This window comes from Solea senegalensis, linkage group LG9, assembly GCF_019176455.1.
Source record: "Solea senegalensis isolate Sse05_10M linkage group LG9, IFAPA_SoseM_1, whole genome shotgun sequence".
Lineage (NCBI taxonomy): Eukaryota > Metazoa > Chordata > Actinopteri > Pleuronectiformes > Soleidae > Solea > Solea senegalensis.
The window spans coordinates 6,035,438-6,053,225 of NC_058029.1; the positions used below are offsets into that span (position 1 = coordinate 6,035,438).

The 17,788-nt window shown below is 41.5% G+C and overlaps 2 protein-coding genes across 2 annotated transcripts; one reads left to right on the forward strand and one right to left on the reverse strand.

The window, feature by feature from the left end:
• Positions 1-253: 253 nt before the first annotated feature.
• pomgnt2 (protein O-linked mannose N-acetylglucosaminyltransferase 2 (beta 1,4-)) lies at positions 254-10,470 on the forward strand. The gene is made up of 2 exons (XM_044035083.1): positions 254-565; positions 6,360-10,470. Exon 2 carries the CDS (start codon positions 6,459-6,461, stop codon positions 8,265-8,267), a length of 1,809 nt encoding a protein of 602 aa, XP_043891018.1. The 5' UTR covers positions 254-565; positions 6,360-6,458; the 3' UTR covers positions 8,268-10,470.
• Positions 10,471-12,492: 2,022 nt separating this feature from the next.
• Positions 12,493-17,287, reverse strand: LOC122775256 (radial spoke head protein 4 homolog A-like). The gene is made up of 7 exons (XM_044035084.1): positions 16,827-17,287; positions 15,718-15,940; positions 14,658-14,933; positions 13,646-14,095; positions 13,428-13,572; positions 13,206-13,323; positions 12,493-13,133 (listed from the first exon to the last, which is right to left on the reverse strand). The coding sequence occupies exons 1-7, from the start codon at positions 16,973-16,975 to the stop codon at positions 12,905-12,907; spliced, it is 1,590 nt and encodes a 529-aa protein (XP_043891019.1). The 5' UTR covers positions 16,976-17,287; the 3' UTR covers positions 12,493-12,904.
• Positions 17,288-17,788: the final 501 nt, after the last annotated feature.

Sequence of the window (17,788 nt, forward strand, 5' to 3'; positions counted from 1 at the left end):
TCATTCATCCATCCAATAAATCATTCAATCAATCAATCAATCAATCAATCAATCAATCAATCAATCAATCAATCAATCAATCAATCAATCAATCATTCATTTACGTGAGTAATGACATGAAGTACACGAAGTAATCAACTTACACTAGGAATGTGAACTTCCGGTAAAGTGTTATGGGAGTTCCGCTACAGATGAACATGTGATATTTCATTTGTTATCGCGAGATCTGAGCGCGGGATCTACTCCCCACAGCGGTTGGCTGTGACCGGACCCAGCAAATGCGAAGCGGTTCCGCTGCTCCGTGAAACGCTGTTCTGAGGCTCTAATAGCCCGATAGCTCGCACACAACACCGCCGAGTCCCGGCTGAACCGTGGCGTGGAGCTTTTCATGAGTGAACACGCCCGTGTGTTTTATCACACAGTCCCGCCACAGTCCGCAGCTGTCCCCTCTTCTTGTGTCCTCTGTTTCTTCTGTTCAGCAGCGTCTCTGCAGCAGCTGCTGCTTCAGTGAGCTAACGTCTCAACTGTCTTCAAAGACGACACAACATTGTCCAAGAGAACTGAGGTAAGAGATAGCTCATAAAACACTCTGTTTGTACGTAAATAAGTGAGTATTCTCTCCAGTGTCGAGACACTTTCTGCACACTGGCTGTCTCTGGCTGCGCACACACTCGTTGCTGTTCTGTTCAGCAAAGGAAAAAACAGACATTCTCATTGATATTGCGAATAATATCATATATTATGCGTCTTTCACTGATTTCATGAAGTCAGTTGTGTTTGTTTTCAAATATGAGAAAATCACTTGTTTGTCATGTTTATTAATTAATTTATTTTTATTTTTTAAATGACTGTAGCTCAAGCGCTTGACGTGGTTAGTTGATCTGGAACTTAGAATTATAGTCACCATTGATTAATCTGTCGATTATTTTCTCTTGTAATAGATTAGTTAGTTGTTGCGCCACATAATGTCAGAAACTAAAATAAAATAGTTGCAACAAATTGTTTTCATCATCTATTATTCTCACGATCGTTTTCTTGTTTAAATCATTACTTATTTGTTGCAAAAAAAACTACCAGAAAATGTTAAGAAAAAAACGTTTCTCAAACCTCGAAACAATGATGTTCTTAAATGTTTTATGAGGTTGTAATGACTTCTTTTTACATGTAGCAAATACATCAGAACATATTCACATTTAAGAGCTAGGTTTAATGAATAATAATGATAATAATAATTAATGACTCGAATCAGGTTTGAAGTTTTGGGAAAACACTGATTATTTTCTCGATTAATCGAATACTTGATTGGTCTGTTGAAAAATGTTGATTTGTATTCACCACACCTGGAAACGATGATGTTCTCAAATGTCTTGTTTTGTCCACAAACCAAAATGATTCAGTTTAAATGATTTCTTTGTCATATGGAGCAAAGAAACCAGAAAATCAAAAAAATCAGAAAAATGGCTTAATCGATATAGAATAGTCATTGCAGTCCTACAGACAACTAATTGGTGTATCGAGAAAATGTTTTACTTTGTAAAAGATGCCTCTCTGTATACAGAAAAAACATACAGATCAAAATCTGTACACCGGCTCCTTGGACAGGAGGACCAAAACTGTATGTTCACCCTTATAGGTATAGTAATAAAATAATAATAATGATAATATAGGTATAGCACTTTTCAAAAAAGACCTGAAATAAAAGCACAAATAATAGGAAAGCAGTAATAAAATAAATTAAAGAATATCATTAGTTTAATTACATTACATCAGTATTTTACACAGTGTTTGTGTGTATTTTTTATTATTCCATCCATTTCCTGGCTTTTGTCACAACAGTTGTCCAACGATTACTCTCCATTACTCTCTAAGATGCTGTTACAGTGAGAAGGCATCAACTGATATTTTTTACAAACCAACACACAGAAAAACACTCCCACTGATTTAATTAATTGATTAAAGATCTATTAACATTACCTGTCGAAGGCCTAATGTATACCAAACACTGTGGTGTTCATTTTCGGGACACAAGACAAAAACAAACATGTTTTATTGAATTCATTCTGTTGCAGTGCACTAACTAATTAGTTTGTGCAAATGAAAACAGGCTCACAGGTTAACCTGCCCTGACAAGCATCATAGCATCTGCATAATAATGACACCAGTGCTGAGAAGATGAAAATAACACAACACTGCTGTGTGTGTATCCTGTTACTATTTATAGTCGACCAGCTCCCAGACGAGATGTTACTTTACATCCCTGGAGTTCATTATACACTTCAGTGTATTCTCTGGCTCAGATGAAGTAAATATACACACAGAGATATCTGCTGGAATTACAAGAGTCCGTATTAAAGGGACAGGAAGTGTGGGTGGTAGAGGTTCTCATACATAACCAGTGTGTTACATACATAGACGAGAGACGGGAAGAGCTGAAATATATGATTTACACAATCCCTAGTACACGATGAATATTAGCTGAACATCACACCTGGATTATTCGTCCTTCGTTGTACCCCTCCCCCCCCCATTTGTGTCAGAAAGGAGCACTGACACAAGTCAGATCTTGTGTTCCAGAGTGTGAGCTCTCCACATTATTCTCACTTTAATCTGCATTTCTTCTCACGTCTTTGAGAATGATTCAGATTTATTCTGTGCAACTTTTCCTTTCCTTGCTGAAGTGAAATGTTGATAAGTGTGGTAGAGGCCTCCCTGTGAAAACTGGCACCTTCTCAAAGGAGAAGTTCTGTCTCTTAAAATAACTGATATTCATGTTCATTTCCACATCTTCTTCTGGCTGCTGGGCAAAATTGACTCACATGGCTTTCTCAAACTTTCACAGCGCATGCACCTGCACAGCATGTGGTTCAGTGCTCCGTTAGGAAAACAAATTATGCATCAGAGCGACACATTTTGAACACATACTTCAAGAGGCTGGTGCAGGAGATGCATCAAATCTTCAGCCCTGTATCTTCTGTGGCACAGTGAACTTATACTAATAAAAAAGTAAATAATAAATTACTCACACCGTGTAACAAAGAAATCATTACAACTGACAAAACAAGACACTCATACATTATCATTTTAATATTTGTGGAACACCGTTCAAAATCTTCAAACATTTTATGAACCAAAAAACTGATAAATTGAATGAGATTATAATTGTTACTTGCAGCCCTAGTGTCTCTAAATGTATGTGACAAAAAATATTTTTCTTCTTGTTTATACTAAGGCTGGGATTTCCTACAATATCATCATATGACATGTGATATACAAAACATATTGGATTACACAGTTATGTTGAAAAATGACCATATCCCACATGAGACTATAAAGTGAAATATGGGGTTCCACAAGGTTCAATGTTAGGTCCTATTCTTTTTAATATATAGATGCTGCCACTTTGGAGTGTCATCAGGAAACATGGCATTGATTTCCATATGCCGTTGCTGTGTCACCTGATGACCAAGGCCATATTGATTCTCCCTTTTAGCTGTATTTTAGTTATTAAATCATGGATGGCAAAATGTTTTTCAATAGCTCAACCAGTACCAAACAGAGGTTTTAGTTATTGGTAATCAATAAAAAAAAAAATAATGGCTGTTTCTCATCCTTTTATCACCCGTAGGATTGATTATTGTAATATTCTGCTTTCTGGTCTTCCATAAAAGAACATAGCTCATGCACAGCTATTGCAGAATTCAGCAGCTCGTCTTTTGATGATGACCAGGAAAGCACACGTCACACCAATCCTTGGCATTGAGTTGCTTTTACCCTATGAACCTTCGAGAGCCTTCAGGTCTTCTGGTTCTGGTCTTTTAATAATCTCATGGATGAAAAGTTCAACTCACAGTGAGGCAGCTTGTAGTTACCATGGCCCACGTTAATGGAACAGACCTTCCTTTTTAGTCTGGCTTTTAAATACATTTCTGTGAACGTTTTGCATTAATAATGTGACAAATGCTATATAAATGAAGTCTGACTGATTGATTGATTCTCTGGTTACTGACGTTTTTTAAAATGGATAGTGTCAGCGTCTTGAGAGCACTGGCAGACACTGTATCTTCAGCCTTCGTATTCTGTGTCTGTCCCTTTCTGGAACATTGCCTGTTGTCCGGAGGCAGTGCCGAAGTGCTGTGCTATGCTGTTTTTAGAGGATGTCCTTTTCAATTTGTTCCTCTGTGTGGGTCTGTCACTTCCACACAAACACACACACACACATTGTGCAGATTTCCCACATCCACCTCGTTTTCTTGTGCCTAATGGGAAAAGACACTATCTAGTGCAATGTAGTTTATAACCCTGATCTCAGAGCTGCTGCATTTCAGAGATTAGGACACATGTTATCATGTTGCAAGCTATTAACATACAGTATATGTGATGTGTCGTAAGAAATCAAGGGCGTTCTATGCCTCTCACTGCCATTATGTCATTATGAAGCAGCTTTTCCTCTCATCCTTATTTTCACCTCTGGCATTGCACTTTACTTGTATAACCACACACAGTGTATGTGTGTGTGTTTAGGACCTTTACTGGCAGAAACTCTGACCTTGTCAGCACCAATAGCCGTCATGGAGACCAAAATCTTAGTTCTAATGAGGCAGAACCCTATTTCTGAGGAACTGGTTAAGTTTAGGGCTAAGATTTGTATTGTGGACAGGTTAGGTTAAAGGTGAGACATAAACTTGAGAGAAAGGACATGTTGCTCATGTTTGTAGACTCAGAGAATAGCACAAGGGTTTCATTGTGATGCCATGCCCCCTTTTCTGTCACAGAATTTTTGTTTTGATTGCAAACTTGGAGACATTTTGTGTTACAGCAGCACGATTTCGTCAGGTCAGGACTCAAACGCAGAGTAAGTACTTTGTAATCAAACTTTATTGATTCTGATCTTGGTGAACCTCTTCTCAAGAACAAAAATAATCAGGTTATGAAAATGCTTCGATAAACAAAAAATCACTCTCAAGGAGGCTAAACTACAGATAACGTAACAGGTTCGAAGTAACAAAACTTATCAACAAAAAACTCGAAACTTGAAAACGAGGGCATAAAATCAGAACCAAGGCAAGGATCGTGGAAAAAAGGCAATGACGTGGACAAAGGCTGGCCTGAATGATGACACTCTGGCACAGGGAGATGCAGAAACTAAATACACATGAGGGTGGGGCAACAGGTGGAAACAATCGGGGCAATCAAGGGAGGTGATCAGGCTGGTGACAGGAAGAGCAAGAGGTCTGAAATGAGAGGAAAGTTACTTTCAAAATAAAACACAGGAAGTCACAATATATATAACAGGACCGGTCTCACCGCGGTGTGACAGATTTCTGGCACCTCAGGTATAAAATGTAGAAAGATATAAGACATGGAATGGAAAATCTAAATAAAATATTCAAGACATCATCGGAATACATGTGTAAAGAGACTGTGTTATTCAATTGGGAAGTAAAGGAGGAATCATTGTAGAGAAATAGAGAAGGTTAACTCCAGTATTGGGGGGATGGTTAAATACGAGCCAACCCCTTAGCTTTGGCTTTCCAGGTCTCATTAAAATGCACCAGGCTCTCCAGGCTTGCCTATAATGCCTGTCAACACACAATCAGGGTGCTCATCATTTCCAAGGCAAACTGATACCAGCTCACTGATCTCACATGGGAAGCCTGGGTTTCAGGTCTTCTTGAACCTGTTTCATGTGGGCCAACGAAGAGTTTATGTAACGTGTTCAAGGACAGACGACGGTTCAGTTTGAGTTGATGGATGATGCCGGTGTCCGTCATCAGCATGCTAGCTGCCTTGACTTTGCGGGCAGCTGCTGGCTGTGAGCTGTTTGATTTAGTGTCTGTCAGTAACTCGCTTGTTCTCTCAGTATGCAGATGAGTACTGTTGTTCCTTTTATCTGTGCCGCTTCACCACTTCATTTTTCTTGTTATATCGGCAAAAGGTGACAGACATAAACATAGGAAATAATTCATACACCAAGGAAAACAACCACGGTTCACTGAGGTTGTGTTGCTCACAGAAAGAGCACTGCAGCATTGTAATGTTAAACTGTTATGATTCCAAACGTGTGTGCGTACATTTTTAATGTAAACAAATGTCTGTTGCATTCAAATCGGTGTCAAATGAGCTCACACAACACTGATAAAACCTAGTGTTCCACATGACTTTATCGGTTTTTCAGTGATTCATTTTATGAACACTCCCGCACTGCAGCTTTAATTATATCAATGTATTTTCTTCCATACCCTGTGCTGATAATCTGAAAATCACTTAAAATATGTTTTTGAGTTGTCTTTATGGTTCATTTGTTCATCTAATTTATCCTCTCTTCTTTCCCTTCCTTCTGTGCCCGCCCTCTCCCTCAGTCCTTCCTGGTGGCAGATGTCTCGTTGCTCCCCTCAGAGGTCAGAGACCACTTGGAGTCAGGAGGCGGGGCTTCAGCAGCAGAGACGGCAGTAGCAGTGATGCGGGCTTCGGTGTCAGGCTGCAGGATGAGCATTGGTGCGCTGCTTAACGGGCTGCTGGTGTCAGTGGTTGCAGCTCTGCTCTGGAAGTATTCCCAGCTGAGTGAGCATGCTGCCCTCCTGGAAGAAGAGCTGCACATGACCAGACAGTCCCAGGAGTTCTCCCAAGCCCACATTGATTACCATGTTGCCCTGCAGGCTCTCCAGGAACATGGAACCCACATGGTCTGCACTGGAAAGATGCACACTGACCGCATCTGCCGCTTCGACTACCTCTGCTACTGCTCCGAGGCCGACGAGTTCATATTCTTCCACTCAAATTCCTCTGTCATGTTGCCTAACCTGGGGTCTAGACGCTTCCAACCTGCCCTGCTGGACTTGTCGTCAGTTGAGGATCACAACACTCAATACTTTAACTTTTTAGAGCTCCCAGCTGCCGCTTTAAAATTCATGCCCAAGCCTGTATTTGTACCAGATGTGACGCTGATCTTTAACAGGTTTAATCCTGATAACCTGATGCATGTGTTCCATGATGACCTACTCCCAGTCTTCTATACCATGAAGCAGTATTCAGACTTGGACGACGAGGCTCGTCTGGTGTTTATGGAGGGCTGGGGTGAAGGTCCGCACTTTGACCTGTACCGGCTTCTCAGCAGCAAGCAGCCACTACTCAAAGAACAGCTCAGAAACTTTGGCAAGCTAATGTGTTTTACCAAATCGTACATTGGCTTGTCCAAGATGACCACCTGGTACCAGTACGGCTTTGTCCAACCGCAGGGGCCGAAAGCCAACATTTTGGTTTCAGGGAACGAGATCCGGCAGTTTGCTCGGTCCCTGATGGAGAAAATGAACATAACCACAGTGGAGGAGGCCGAGAAAGATGGAGGGAGTGCTGAAAATGAGAAGGAAAAAGACAAAAAGGATGATTACGTTGTTGTGTTCAGTCGTTCGACAACAAGGCTCATACTTAATGAAGCAGAGCTAATAATGGCACTGGCCCAGGAGCTCCAGATGAGAGTGGTCACAGTGTCCCTGGAGGAGCAGTCTTTTCCCAGTATTGTCCAGGTGATCAGTGGTGCCTCCATTTTAGTCAGCATGCATGGAGCTCAGCTTATCACATCGCTCTTCCTCCCCAGGGGAGCCACTGTGGTGGAGCTGTTCCCATTTGCTGTGAACCCAGAGCAGTACACACCGTACAAAACCCTTGCCTCCCTTCCTGGCATGGACCTTCACTATATCTCGTGGAGGAACATGAAGGAGGAAAACACCATAACCCATCCAGACAGACCCTGGGAGCAAGGAGGCATTGTTCATTTGGAGAAGGAGGAGCAGGAGAGAATACTGGCCAGTAAGGATGTTCCAAGGCACCTGTGTTGCCGCAACCCAGAGTGGCTCTTCAGGATCTACCAGGACACTTTGGTTGACATCCCTTCCCTCCTAGAAGTTCTCTTAGAGGCCAGAAAGACCAAGGCCAACTTTAAGAAATCAAAGCCAGCCAGCACAGTTCACCCAGGCCGAGTCAGAGAACCCCAATGTCAGACCTCAGTACAAACAAGGAATGAGGCGAAACTCACAGTCTCCTGGCAGATTCCCTGGAATCTCAAATACCTGAAGGTAAGAGAGGTGAAGTACGAGGTGTGGATCCAGGAGCAAGGAGAGAACACCTACATGCCTTACATCCTTCCCCAGCAGAACTACACTTTCTCAGAGAACATTAAGCCTTTCACTACCTACCTGGTGTGGGTCCGGTGTATCTTCAACAAGAACCTCCTGGGACCATTTGCAGATGTTCTCATGTGTAAAACCTAAAACAGAAGCACTGCCAGTTTGTTGCTGTTGAGTTTCACACTAAAGGTTGAGCTGCGGTTATTCCAGACAATCAGATTTGATCAGTGGCCTGCTGGAATACAGTTAGTCCAGAGGAGGTTCGGAGAAGGTTCTGTCTTGTTGTTATAGATGTACATGGAGGCTGTTGAACTCTAAAGAGAAGTGTGTTCTTACTCTGCACAGAGAACACGGCGACTGACAGACGACTGAACTAGATGGCAACAGCCATTAATGAGTGGAACAATTCGCGTCCCTACGAAAGAAAGTGCTAAACCACGTCAAACCAGAATCATATTTATTTATGTGCAAAATAATATATAACTTTTTTTTTCTTTTTTTTTAAGTATTAGTCAAAAACACTGACTCTTTAACTTTTACAGTATGCAATGTAGCTTTTCTGTGGAGAGCGAGAGATTTTAGAATAGAAGGGATTTTTGTAATTGTCCAGTGTCACATGTGTGTTGTTTGGCTTACGTTTCCTACCTAATATTAAACGACATGCAGCATTATTTTCAGAACTCAGCCAATGCCAAAGCAGCTTTTACAACATTGTTTCTGCCTGTTTGACGTCATTCTTGCCATTCGACATGATCAGTCAGTAGTTGGGAAAACCTGTTTTTTAAAATTGTTGTGAAGGATTTGTAGAGAACAAGAGTTTCTTAAAAGGATAGTTTACGTTTTTTGATGTAGGAGGTACTCGACACATAGTGGGTGTCTTGCATACAACTGACTGCTGTGCCCTCAATAGACTCTCATTCGTTATAGACGTCTTACTCTACCAAAGTCCATAGAGAAAATCATTGAAAATTTCAGGTATGTGTCACTTGGCTAAATTCAAGTATTTCAAAATCATATTCAGTGATTTACTGACGGAGGCAGGAGTGGATCAACAGCTCCTCTCCGCCCTAATGTGAAAAAATAATAATAATTTTCTCTATTCACCTTGGTACAGGGGAGAGAGAAGTTTACAAAGTGACACAAACTTCACTTTCCTGTTGGAAAAGACTTTCTTCTGGTCCAACTAAGGGGCAAACATTCTTTAAGTGGTGTACAATTAAGCTGTCTCAGACCTGGTTCACACCAGACACTTTTTAAAGTTGAGCGTTCATGTTAACGGATGACAGTGTTCATGTCTCAGGCTGCTTTTGAGTTTTCTGCAAAAAGAGACCTAAAAAATATCTATGTCAAGTGATATTGACATTCTAAAAGCATGATTACGTAACGTTGACACCACACATGTCGTTTTAGTGTCTAGACTGAATCTGAAAAACATAAATATATCTTTTAAACTATTTTAGCACCAGTGAAGATTCTCTCTCTCTCTCTCTCTCTCTCTCTCTCTCTCTCTCTCTCTCTCTCTCCGTCTCCCTGCATCTGAGGAAACAAGTGATGTTTTCTGTCAGAGATGAATCAGACGGTGAAGTCATCATCATATTCGCAGACGAGACACAGAGCGAGACCGAAATGCAGCAGACAAACGGCGCGGTGTGAACGCGACAGCGGCGCACGAGCCTGGTATCCAGTGAGCCTTTATTTTCGTAGCAGTTCCATGAGCAGGTAGAGTGCAGAGCGCAGTCAGTTGTATGTGAAACAAACAATGGATCATTACCACATTCATGCACACTTCTGCAAAAGTATCCCTTTATTCTCCCTCTAATCAATGTTTTGGTTCTGTTTTGTGTAAAAAAATGAAGAAAAATGTGTTGTAAATACGTACTAACGGGCGCTAATTACCAGTGCGGTGGTTATTATTTACCATGGAGACTGAATCGGTCACACTAACCTACAATTATTATTATTATTATTATTATTATTGTTATTATAATAAAGACCAGTCCTTCCTGTAAAGCAGAATAGGTATTGCAGTTTGTGTTTACTTTCCTAATAATTAATATTTTCCTGGATTTTGCTTGAAATAGGGCTGCACAATGAAATTCAAGCATTATCACTGCAGCACAACCTAAAATTAGGGTTACAACTTGAATCTTTTGGTTATTTTCTTGATTAGTCGTTTGTTTCTGTTTCCTTGTCTTGTTTCACCGACAGACTGAAGACGTTTTGTTTTCTGTCAGAATATATTCACATTTAAACAGCAGAAGTCACAGAACTTAATAATAGATTCTGTCCTTGTCACACGAGTGCGTTGTTGTGAGCGACAAGCAAAAATAAACTACCAGTCACATTATCAGTTTCACTTTTATAACTCGAGAAGCTCCCAACACTGCAAGCAGATGTAATGAAGTTGAAAATGAAAGATTGTGTGGCTTTTCTTAACCTATTTTGTCCCTTCATTCAGTCCCCTGATGTGAAAATGAAGCTGATTTAATATTACTACAATCATCCACGAGTGATTCAAGTCATTGGCTGGAAAATTGCTTTATTTTCTACCTCGAAAATATAAAGTTCAGCTTCAGCTGTTTCGTAGAAATATACGGTATACAATACGTCAATGTCACCCCCAGTTTTGTGCTATTCTGAAAAGGTTGTGTAGTGGTGAAAAAAGGGTTTTTAGACGTGTGAATATGGAGGTGTATGTTGTACAAATGTAGCCAGAGAAACTGTACGGAATGATGAAAGTAGACAATACACTGCCACTAATTTATTGTGTTCTATTGTGCCATTATCGTCATAGTATCATTTGTGTCGGGGCCTTTTTTTTTTTTGCCCAGTTCTCTTGAACATTACAGTACCTCATTGTAATTTTAATGGATTTTGCCACGTGCTCCTACTTTCTGTTGCCACCTGACTGATATTTTGTGTCATGCACGTTTGTCAGGTTGTAGTGTACATTATTTTTTATTTTTTTTATTTTATAGCCACTGTTGTCTGTGTGTGTGTGTGTGTGCAGGATTTAATGGTTTAGATATGTCTGTGTGTGTGTGTGTTGTTGGTTAGATTTCTGTGTTCTCCCTTTCAGAGATCAGTGAACAAAGAGTGTGGAGAGTCTCTGTTTTCTACGTCGGCAAAATAGTTGTTTCTTTTTCAAATTGAATAAAGAAGCTTGTTTACTATCTGTGGATCTGTTTTGTTGCATCCGTTCATTTGGTTTAAATGATCACGAAAGACTCAAAAGTTGCAAAGCAATACTCGCAGGGAGCGAATGTTAATGCTAACAATGCTTATCGTTAAGCGTGTTTCTCTTTAGTCCAGAATCAAACTTCTGCTAAAAAAATATCTATTTTATCCACATTTTAAATATAAAAAAACAACAGTTATCGTTACATTGGTCCCTGTGCTGTTTCATTGCCATACTACTACTGCCAATACTTAAAATTGTGTATATACAGTATACTATATATCTGTATTTACAAAATCCATTTCATTTGGCTTACAAATAATTGTTTTCATGTTAAGAAAAGACTGAATTTCATTGGGACATATTGTGGTGTAGTGGCTATCACTGTTGCCTCACAGAAAGAAGTTAACTGGTTCCAATCCCAGTTTGATGGAGGGCTTTTCTGTGTAAAGTTAGCTCCATGGGTGCATCATGGGTTTTCTCCAGGTTCTCCGTTATTCACCGTCCAAAAACATTTTCTACTGTTTTATCCCCCACAGGAGGGGTGCCGTTCTCAATTGACATAGGGCGACAGGCGGGGTACACCCTGGACAGTGTCCAATTTACCTAATCCCCATATTGCATGTTTTTGGAGTCTGGTAGGAAGCTGGAGAACCTGGAGAAAACCCTCGCACACACGGGGGGGGAACATGCAAACTCCTTGCAGAAAGGCCCTTGTTCCAACCGGGAGCTCGAACTCAGGTCTTGTTGCTGCAAAGGCAAGAGTGCTAACCACTACACCAACCGTATTGGCCCAGTCCAAAAACATGCAGAGGTTAATTGGTCCGTGAATGTGAGAGTGCGCGGCTGTTCATCTATATTCACCGCCTTTCAGCTGAGATTGGCTTCAGTTCCCCTGTGACCTTCAAATGGAGGCAATGAGTGAGAGTAAAGATAAAACACTGAAACCATAGAAACAACAATGGTCTCCTTTCTCTCGTGTTATTTCAAGTAGTGTTAGAACAGCCTCCTTGTTGCCATGATTCTGCTCAGACTGAAACTTTTCTGTTGTTCTTCCTCCTACTCATGTTGCAGCCCATTTTAAATTCCCAAAGTCTTCTGAGGCCAGAACAACAAAAGCTTAAATCTCAACTCTGACTGACACACAGGATTATAAGATCATGTATTTCCATACATGTTATTTATTTTACCATCATTTTCAACTTGAGTACAAAAACAGAGCTTTCTGTAAACTATGTCTAAAGTGTACATTTAAGGGAACATTTAAAACCTTTTATATTTGTTTATTTTTATTAACCCTTTCACAGCCAACCTGCAGTACCTCCTCGTCCCACCAGGGGTACAAGGCTCACATTTTGGGTACTCACTGGGTAAAGGAGAACTATGGTGTCAATTCAAGTAGCATGAAAAACACAAAAGGTCCTCCCAAAATTCTGTGAATTGTCCATTCTGTTTTAGGTAAGAGATAAAAAACCAAACAAACATAAATATTGTATTTAATTCTAAACACTGGCCCTTGAAGTAAATCTGCTAGTGTTTTTAATCAGGATTTTGGGCAAGTCTTCATTCTCATGCTGCTGCCAAAGTTCCAATAACATCAATTTTAATAGTCGGCTTCATCCGACTCTTCCTCATCTTCTGTGTCTTCCAGGTCCTCCTCCTGCGCCGCCAAGGCTTCCTGCAGAGCCCGCTCCTCCTCTGCTGACGGGTCCTTTGCCTCTGTGATTTCCTCATCGCCAACATATTCTTTCTGTGGCACGGGGGGGACCGGTGGGCTGTACCCGTCGCCTGCATTCTTCAAACCCCATCCAACGTATATGTTCTCAAACTTCCTGAATGAAGAGACAAAACCACATTATATCATTGCTCCCAGAATAACGGCAGATCCTCATCTTTCTACTTACTTCCCACAAGCATATGCAAACGCGCCCGGCCAGAGGTTGGAGCGCAACACAGCTGCTGCATGCTGGGAGGTGAGAATGGAGGACAACTTGGACGTCCAGGGAGGGGTGTTGAATACCTCTGCGAGACAGGGTAATGAAAAAAGACTTAGTTTCCATCAATAGCGTCAGAGATGATATTCTGTCGATGCATCCAGGATGGAAGGAAAATGTCCAAAGACTAACCGGCATCTTGGCTGAGGGGAGTGAGCAGAGGAGGCCCAACTTCTGGCTCCGGCTCATCAGGCTCCTCATCTGGCTCCTCAACCTCTTCGTCCTCATCAGCTTCTTCTTTTGCTTTCAAAGCCAAGTTCAGCCAAGTACAACGACCCTAAAGCAGACCAGACTCACATGTTGAACGAGCACACGCACAAACACCGGACGAGAAAACAGACCCAGTGTACCTGCGGCAGGACGTGCTGAACGTGATGCACCCACGTGGACAAAGACTCGGCCATCTCGGCGGGCGGGATGCCCTCGAAGTCGTTGTTCACGTCGTAGCTGTCTTGTGTCGCCTCGCCTTCCTCGTCGTCCTCCTCCTCCATGATCAGAAAGAAGCCCTGCGGGCTCACGTGCGTGCCGGCAGCGATGCGAGCGATCTGTGCTCTCAGATAGTTGGCCTCGTTCCCCGGGAACGGAGGGTAGCTCTCGATCGGAGCGTCCATCTTCCCGGTGAAGAATTTGCGGATCTGGCGAGCGACGGTGATTTGTGCGGGAGTGACTGATGGGAGCTTCACCCAAGGGAGACCAGGCTCTTTACACACATAGTAAAGAAACTTGTTTGCACCTGTTCCCACGATCTCCTTTGGGACCACTGGTGGGGGTTTGTAGGTCGACTGAGGAAGTTGATCCCTCTGTCAAAAAAACACAAAAGTGTTGTCAGTTTAACGCGTTATTAACGGCGTTGACGCAAACCCATTTTAACGGGCTCTCCGTATCCAAAGCAACCTGGATCATTTCTCGACGCACTCCCCACATCCAAGTTATGATGTACGCAGTGTTACCAACCAAGCGGACAGACCCCCAAACCGTAGTAAGGAGACCTCCGAAGACCGCTAGCTCCTTTACCTCGGATTAGCTCGTTACGGCAACATCACATTAAACCACTTTATTCGCAGCACTGCAGGGTGATACACAGCCTCTCTTATTATTGTGTGCTTCTCACAATAAGAGGAATAACTCAAAATATGCAGGGGGACAGAAATATTGTCCCAATAAAAAAAAAAGCATTAGCACAAAGCAAGCCGATCCACTTTTCTATGTTAAGAGCATTAAAATAAGTACAAATAAAATAAAGAGACATTTAGAATAGACAAAAATGTGCGATTTTAATCTTTTGACAGCACTACTAAGAACAGTAAGAGACAAATCGTGTTTAAAAACATGGACGTAGGCCTGGATGATTTTCTGGCTCACCTCACCCTCCTCAGGCTCCGCCACTCCCTCCTCTTCCTCCCTCTCACCGTCCTCCTCCTCCTCCTCCTCCAACTCCTTGCTCTCAACCTCCGCGACAATGTAGCTGCTCTCCACTCCCAGAATCTTCCCCCACAGTCGGCAGCGCACGAGCTCCTGAGACTCGACGAGCTGCTTCAGGGCGAGATAGATCCGCTGCAACTCCTCTCTGCCCAGACCCACTCCAGCATGTTCCAGGAAGAAGCCGATCTCACTGATATTAGGCAGAGGCGTTTCCTCCTGATGAGCGCCAACAAACACCAGAATCACTTATTACTGTATGTTTGCAAAATACTCGCTGTCCCTGGGAATGAATGGTCTACAGCAGGGGTGTCAAACTCATTTTTGTTCAGGGGCCACATACAGCACAATTTGATCTCAAGTGGGCTGGACCCGTAAAAATAGTAAAATAATAGCATAATAACCTATGAACAACAAGAACTCCTTGCTTTTTTTCTCCTTTGTTTTACATTTAATGAAGGATATTTTTACAAAACATGAAGTTTCTTGAGAAATATAAGTGCAATTTCATCAATATCGTGCCTAAATGTGCTATTTACACATCACACTGGCTCTATAAAGGCACATACATTTAGTCACAGGTATCTGGAAGAGATTTAGATTGTAATCGTAGTGTGAAATTTTAACAAATTCTTCCTGTGGGCCGGATTGGACCCTCTGGCGAGCCAGTTCTGGCCCCCGGGCCGTATGTTTGACACCCCTGGTCTACAGTATAAGTGTATAATGTACAGAGTAGGTTTTTTAGCAGTCATGGATTGTGCACTATATAATGTGAAAATGACACAATATTCTTTAACAATATTTCACAATAAATGCATCTTTGGTGACAGGGAACAATGTATAGTTCACAATAAAAGCATATAAATGATGCAAAATTAATCTTTTACTTCAAAAACATACAGAAATAACTAATTATAACTTGATATTAAGCGGTGGAGACCTCTGGTTTAGTGCAATGTGCCGTATAGGTGTTTTTAGCGTGCATAGTTGTGTACGTAAATACCTCCTCCTCCTCCTCTACAGTGTCTCCCGTGTGAGAGAACAGCAGCCGCTGCTGCTCAGCCAGTTGCTCGGCAGCTGTCGCCTGCGGGACGTCCTGCAGGGTGCTCTGCTTGTCCACGTACAGACTCCGCTTCACGTCGTGGCTCAAATCCTCAATCACGTCCACCGCGTCGTTCGGCTGCTCATCCATCACCTTCATCAGCAGCTGGGTGAGGTGGTCATAGCTGGAATTAAGAGTAAGAGCAGCACCAACCATATATAATATATATATATAGATAGATATAGATATATATTTATAGTATATACGCATTTGATTTTGGGAGCCCCCAAAAAAAAATCAAATTCAGCTTAGGGCCCCATTAAAGCTTGGGCCGGCACTGGGAAGCCTGCTAATAAGGCTGTTGTGAAGAAATTATACATAAATTGGACTCTACAGAGTTCAGACATGAATATTATATCCAGGGAGCCTGCGGTCATCTAGACACAGAAATGAAATAATTAAATAAAAGAACAATTGAAAGAAATAATCTGATATAAGATTAACACACATTTCAAGTGTTTTTGGTTGTATCCAGAGCTTGAAGTTGGCCGGTACTGTCCGGTACATCATTAGCCTGATATTTTATTTGTGTACCAGCACTTCTTGGTGTTTAGAGTTTGAATACGAGAACAATATCTATTATTACAAGTGTTTTTCATTCATGTTTAGTTATAATATATTCACTGATGTTGCCATATTTGTGTCCTGGAGGACAGCATAATAACAGGAGACCTCATAATAAAATGAAGTTTAAATCATTGTTGGAAATGTTAAGAATAATTTAAATTGGCAAAAAAGTGTAATATGAGTCCAGTCTAGTTATTTTAACATCTTCTGATATCTTTTATTTATTGAAAATGCCCATAAATACATATATGTATGTACATGTAGATATATATATATATACACATATATATTACTTCACTTCTTCACTTCAAGCACACACTGGTTGAATCTTCATAAGGATGTTAATATTAAAACGTTGCTAAAACAACAAAGCCAGACTTGTGTACAGTAAAGTAAGAAGTGTTGTTCCAGGCCAATGATCTGTTGAGCTGCTGTTTACTCACACGTTCATGTTGGTTTTCGTGCTGTTTTTCATCAGAAAAGCCTTGAGTGTAGCAGCTGACTGCATCACTTCACTCTTCTCCTCCTCCTCCTCCTCTTCTGCCGCTTCTCCTTCCATTGTTTCCTGACTCGGGTCTTTTGTGTCTGTCATTGTAACTTTGACTCACTGACACAATTTCAATTTCTCTCGAGGTTTTACGGCAGTAACTGTCTCTTTGTCCTCGCGACACTCACACTGATGTATAAGAGACCAAAGTGTCTTTCATGTCGCGCACCTGTGGAATTCCCTCGACGTCATATTTCCTTCCACGCAGTTTGACTGACCCACATCACAAAAACCTCTGGACAAACGTCCTTTGAAGGTGAAAGTAAAAAAAAAGGCACTATAAAAGCCGCGAAACTGTGAGTGGTTACCATGGAGACGACATGTTCAAACAGTTCGTACTGCAGTAAAGCCAGCCTCCACTTCGAAAAACCCCTCCACTTTGTTTTACGGTATCTTTACTAGACATTACGGTAGGCGGGTGCAATTTCAAAATAAAAGCCCTCTGAAATTGCAGAATTATCAAATATTCCAACCTAAATCCAGACTGTACCTGTGTCCGCAAGCAAATTCTACTTCACCCTGATAGTAGACCATCTCAGGGTGGCCCGCACAAAATATCAGACCATTCTGATGTGGTATTTCACAATAAAGGTCCTCTGAAACTGTCCCAAACTGGGGTCTATTCGTTCAAATTACTTTTGATGTGGAAATAAACAGTTTTGGCATCAATAACTGTATAATTTACAATCATTTATAATCTAGATCCACAAAATCTAGATTATAATTCTTGAATCTTGAATGTAGTTGTGAGGCTTACAGTTTAGGGCAGGGGTGTTAAACGTATGGCCCAAGGGTCAGAAAAGGCCCACCAGAGGGTCCAATCTGGCCCGCAGGATTAATTTGTTAAGATTAATACTA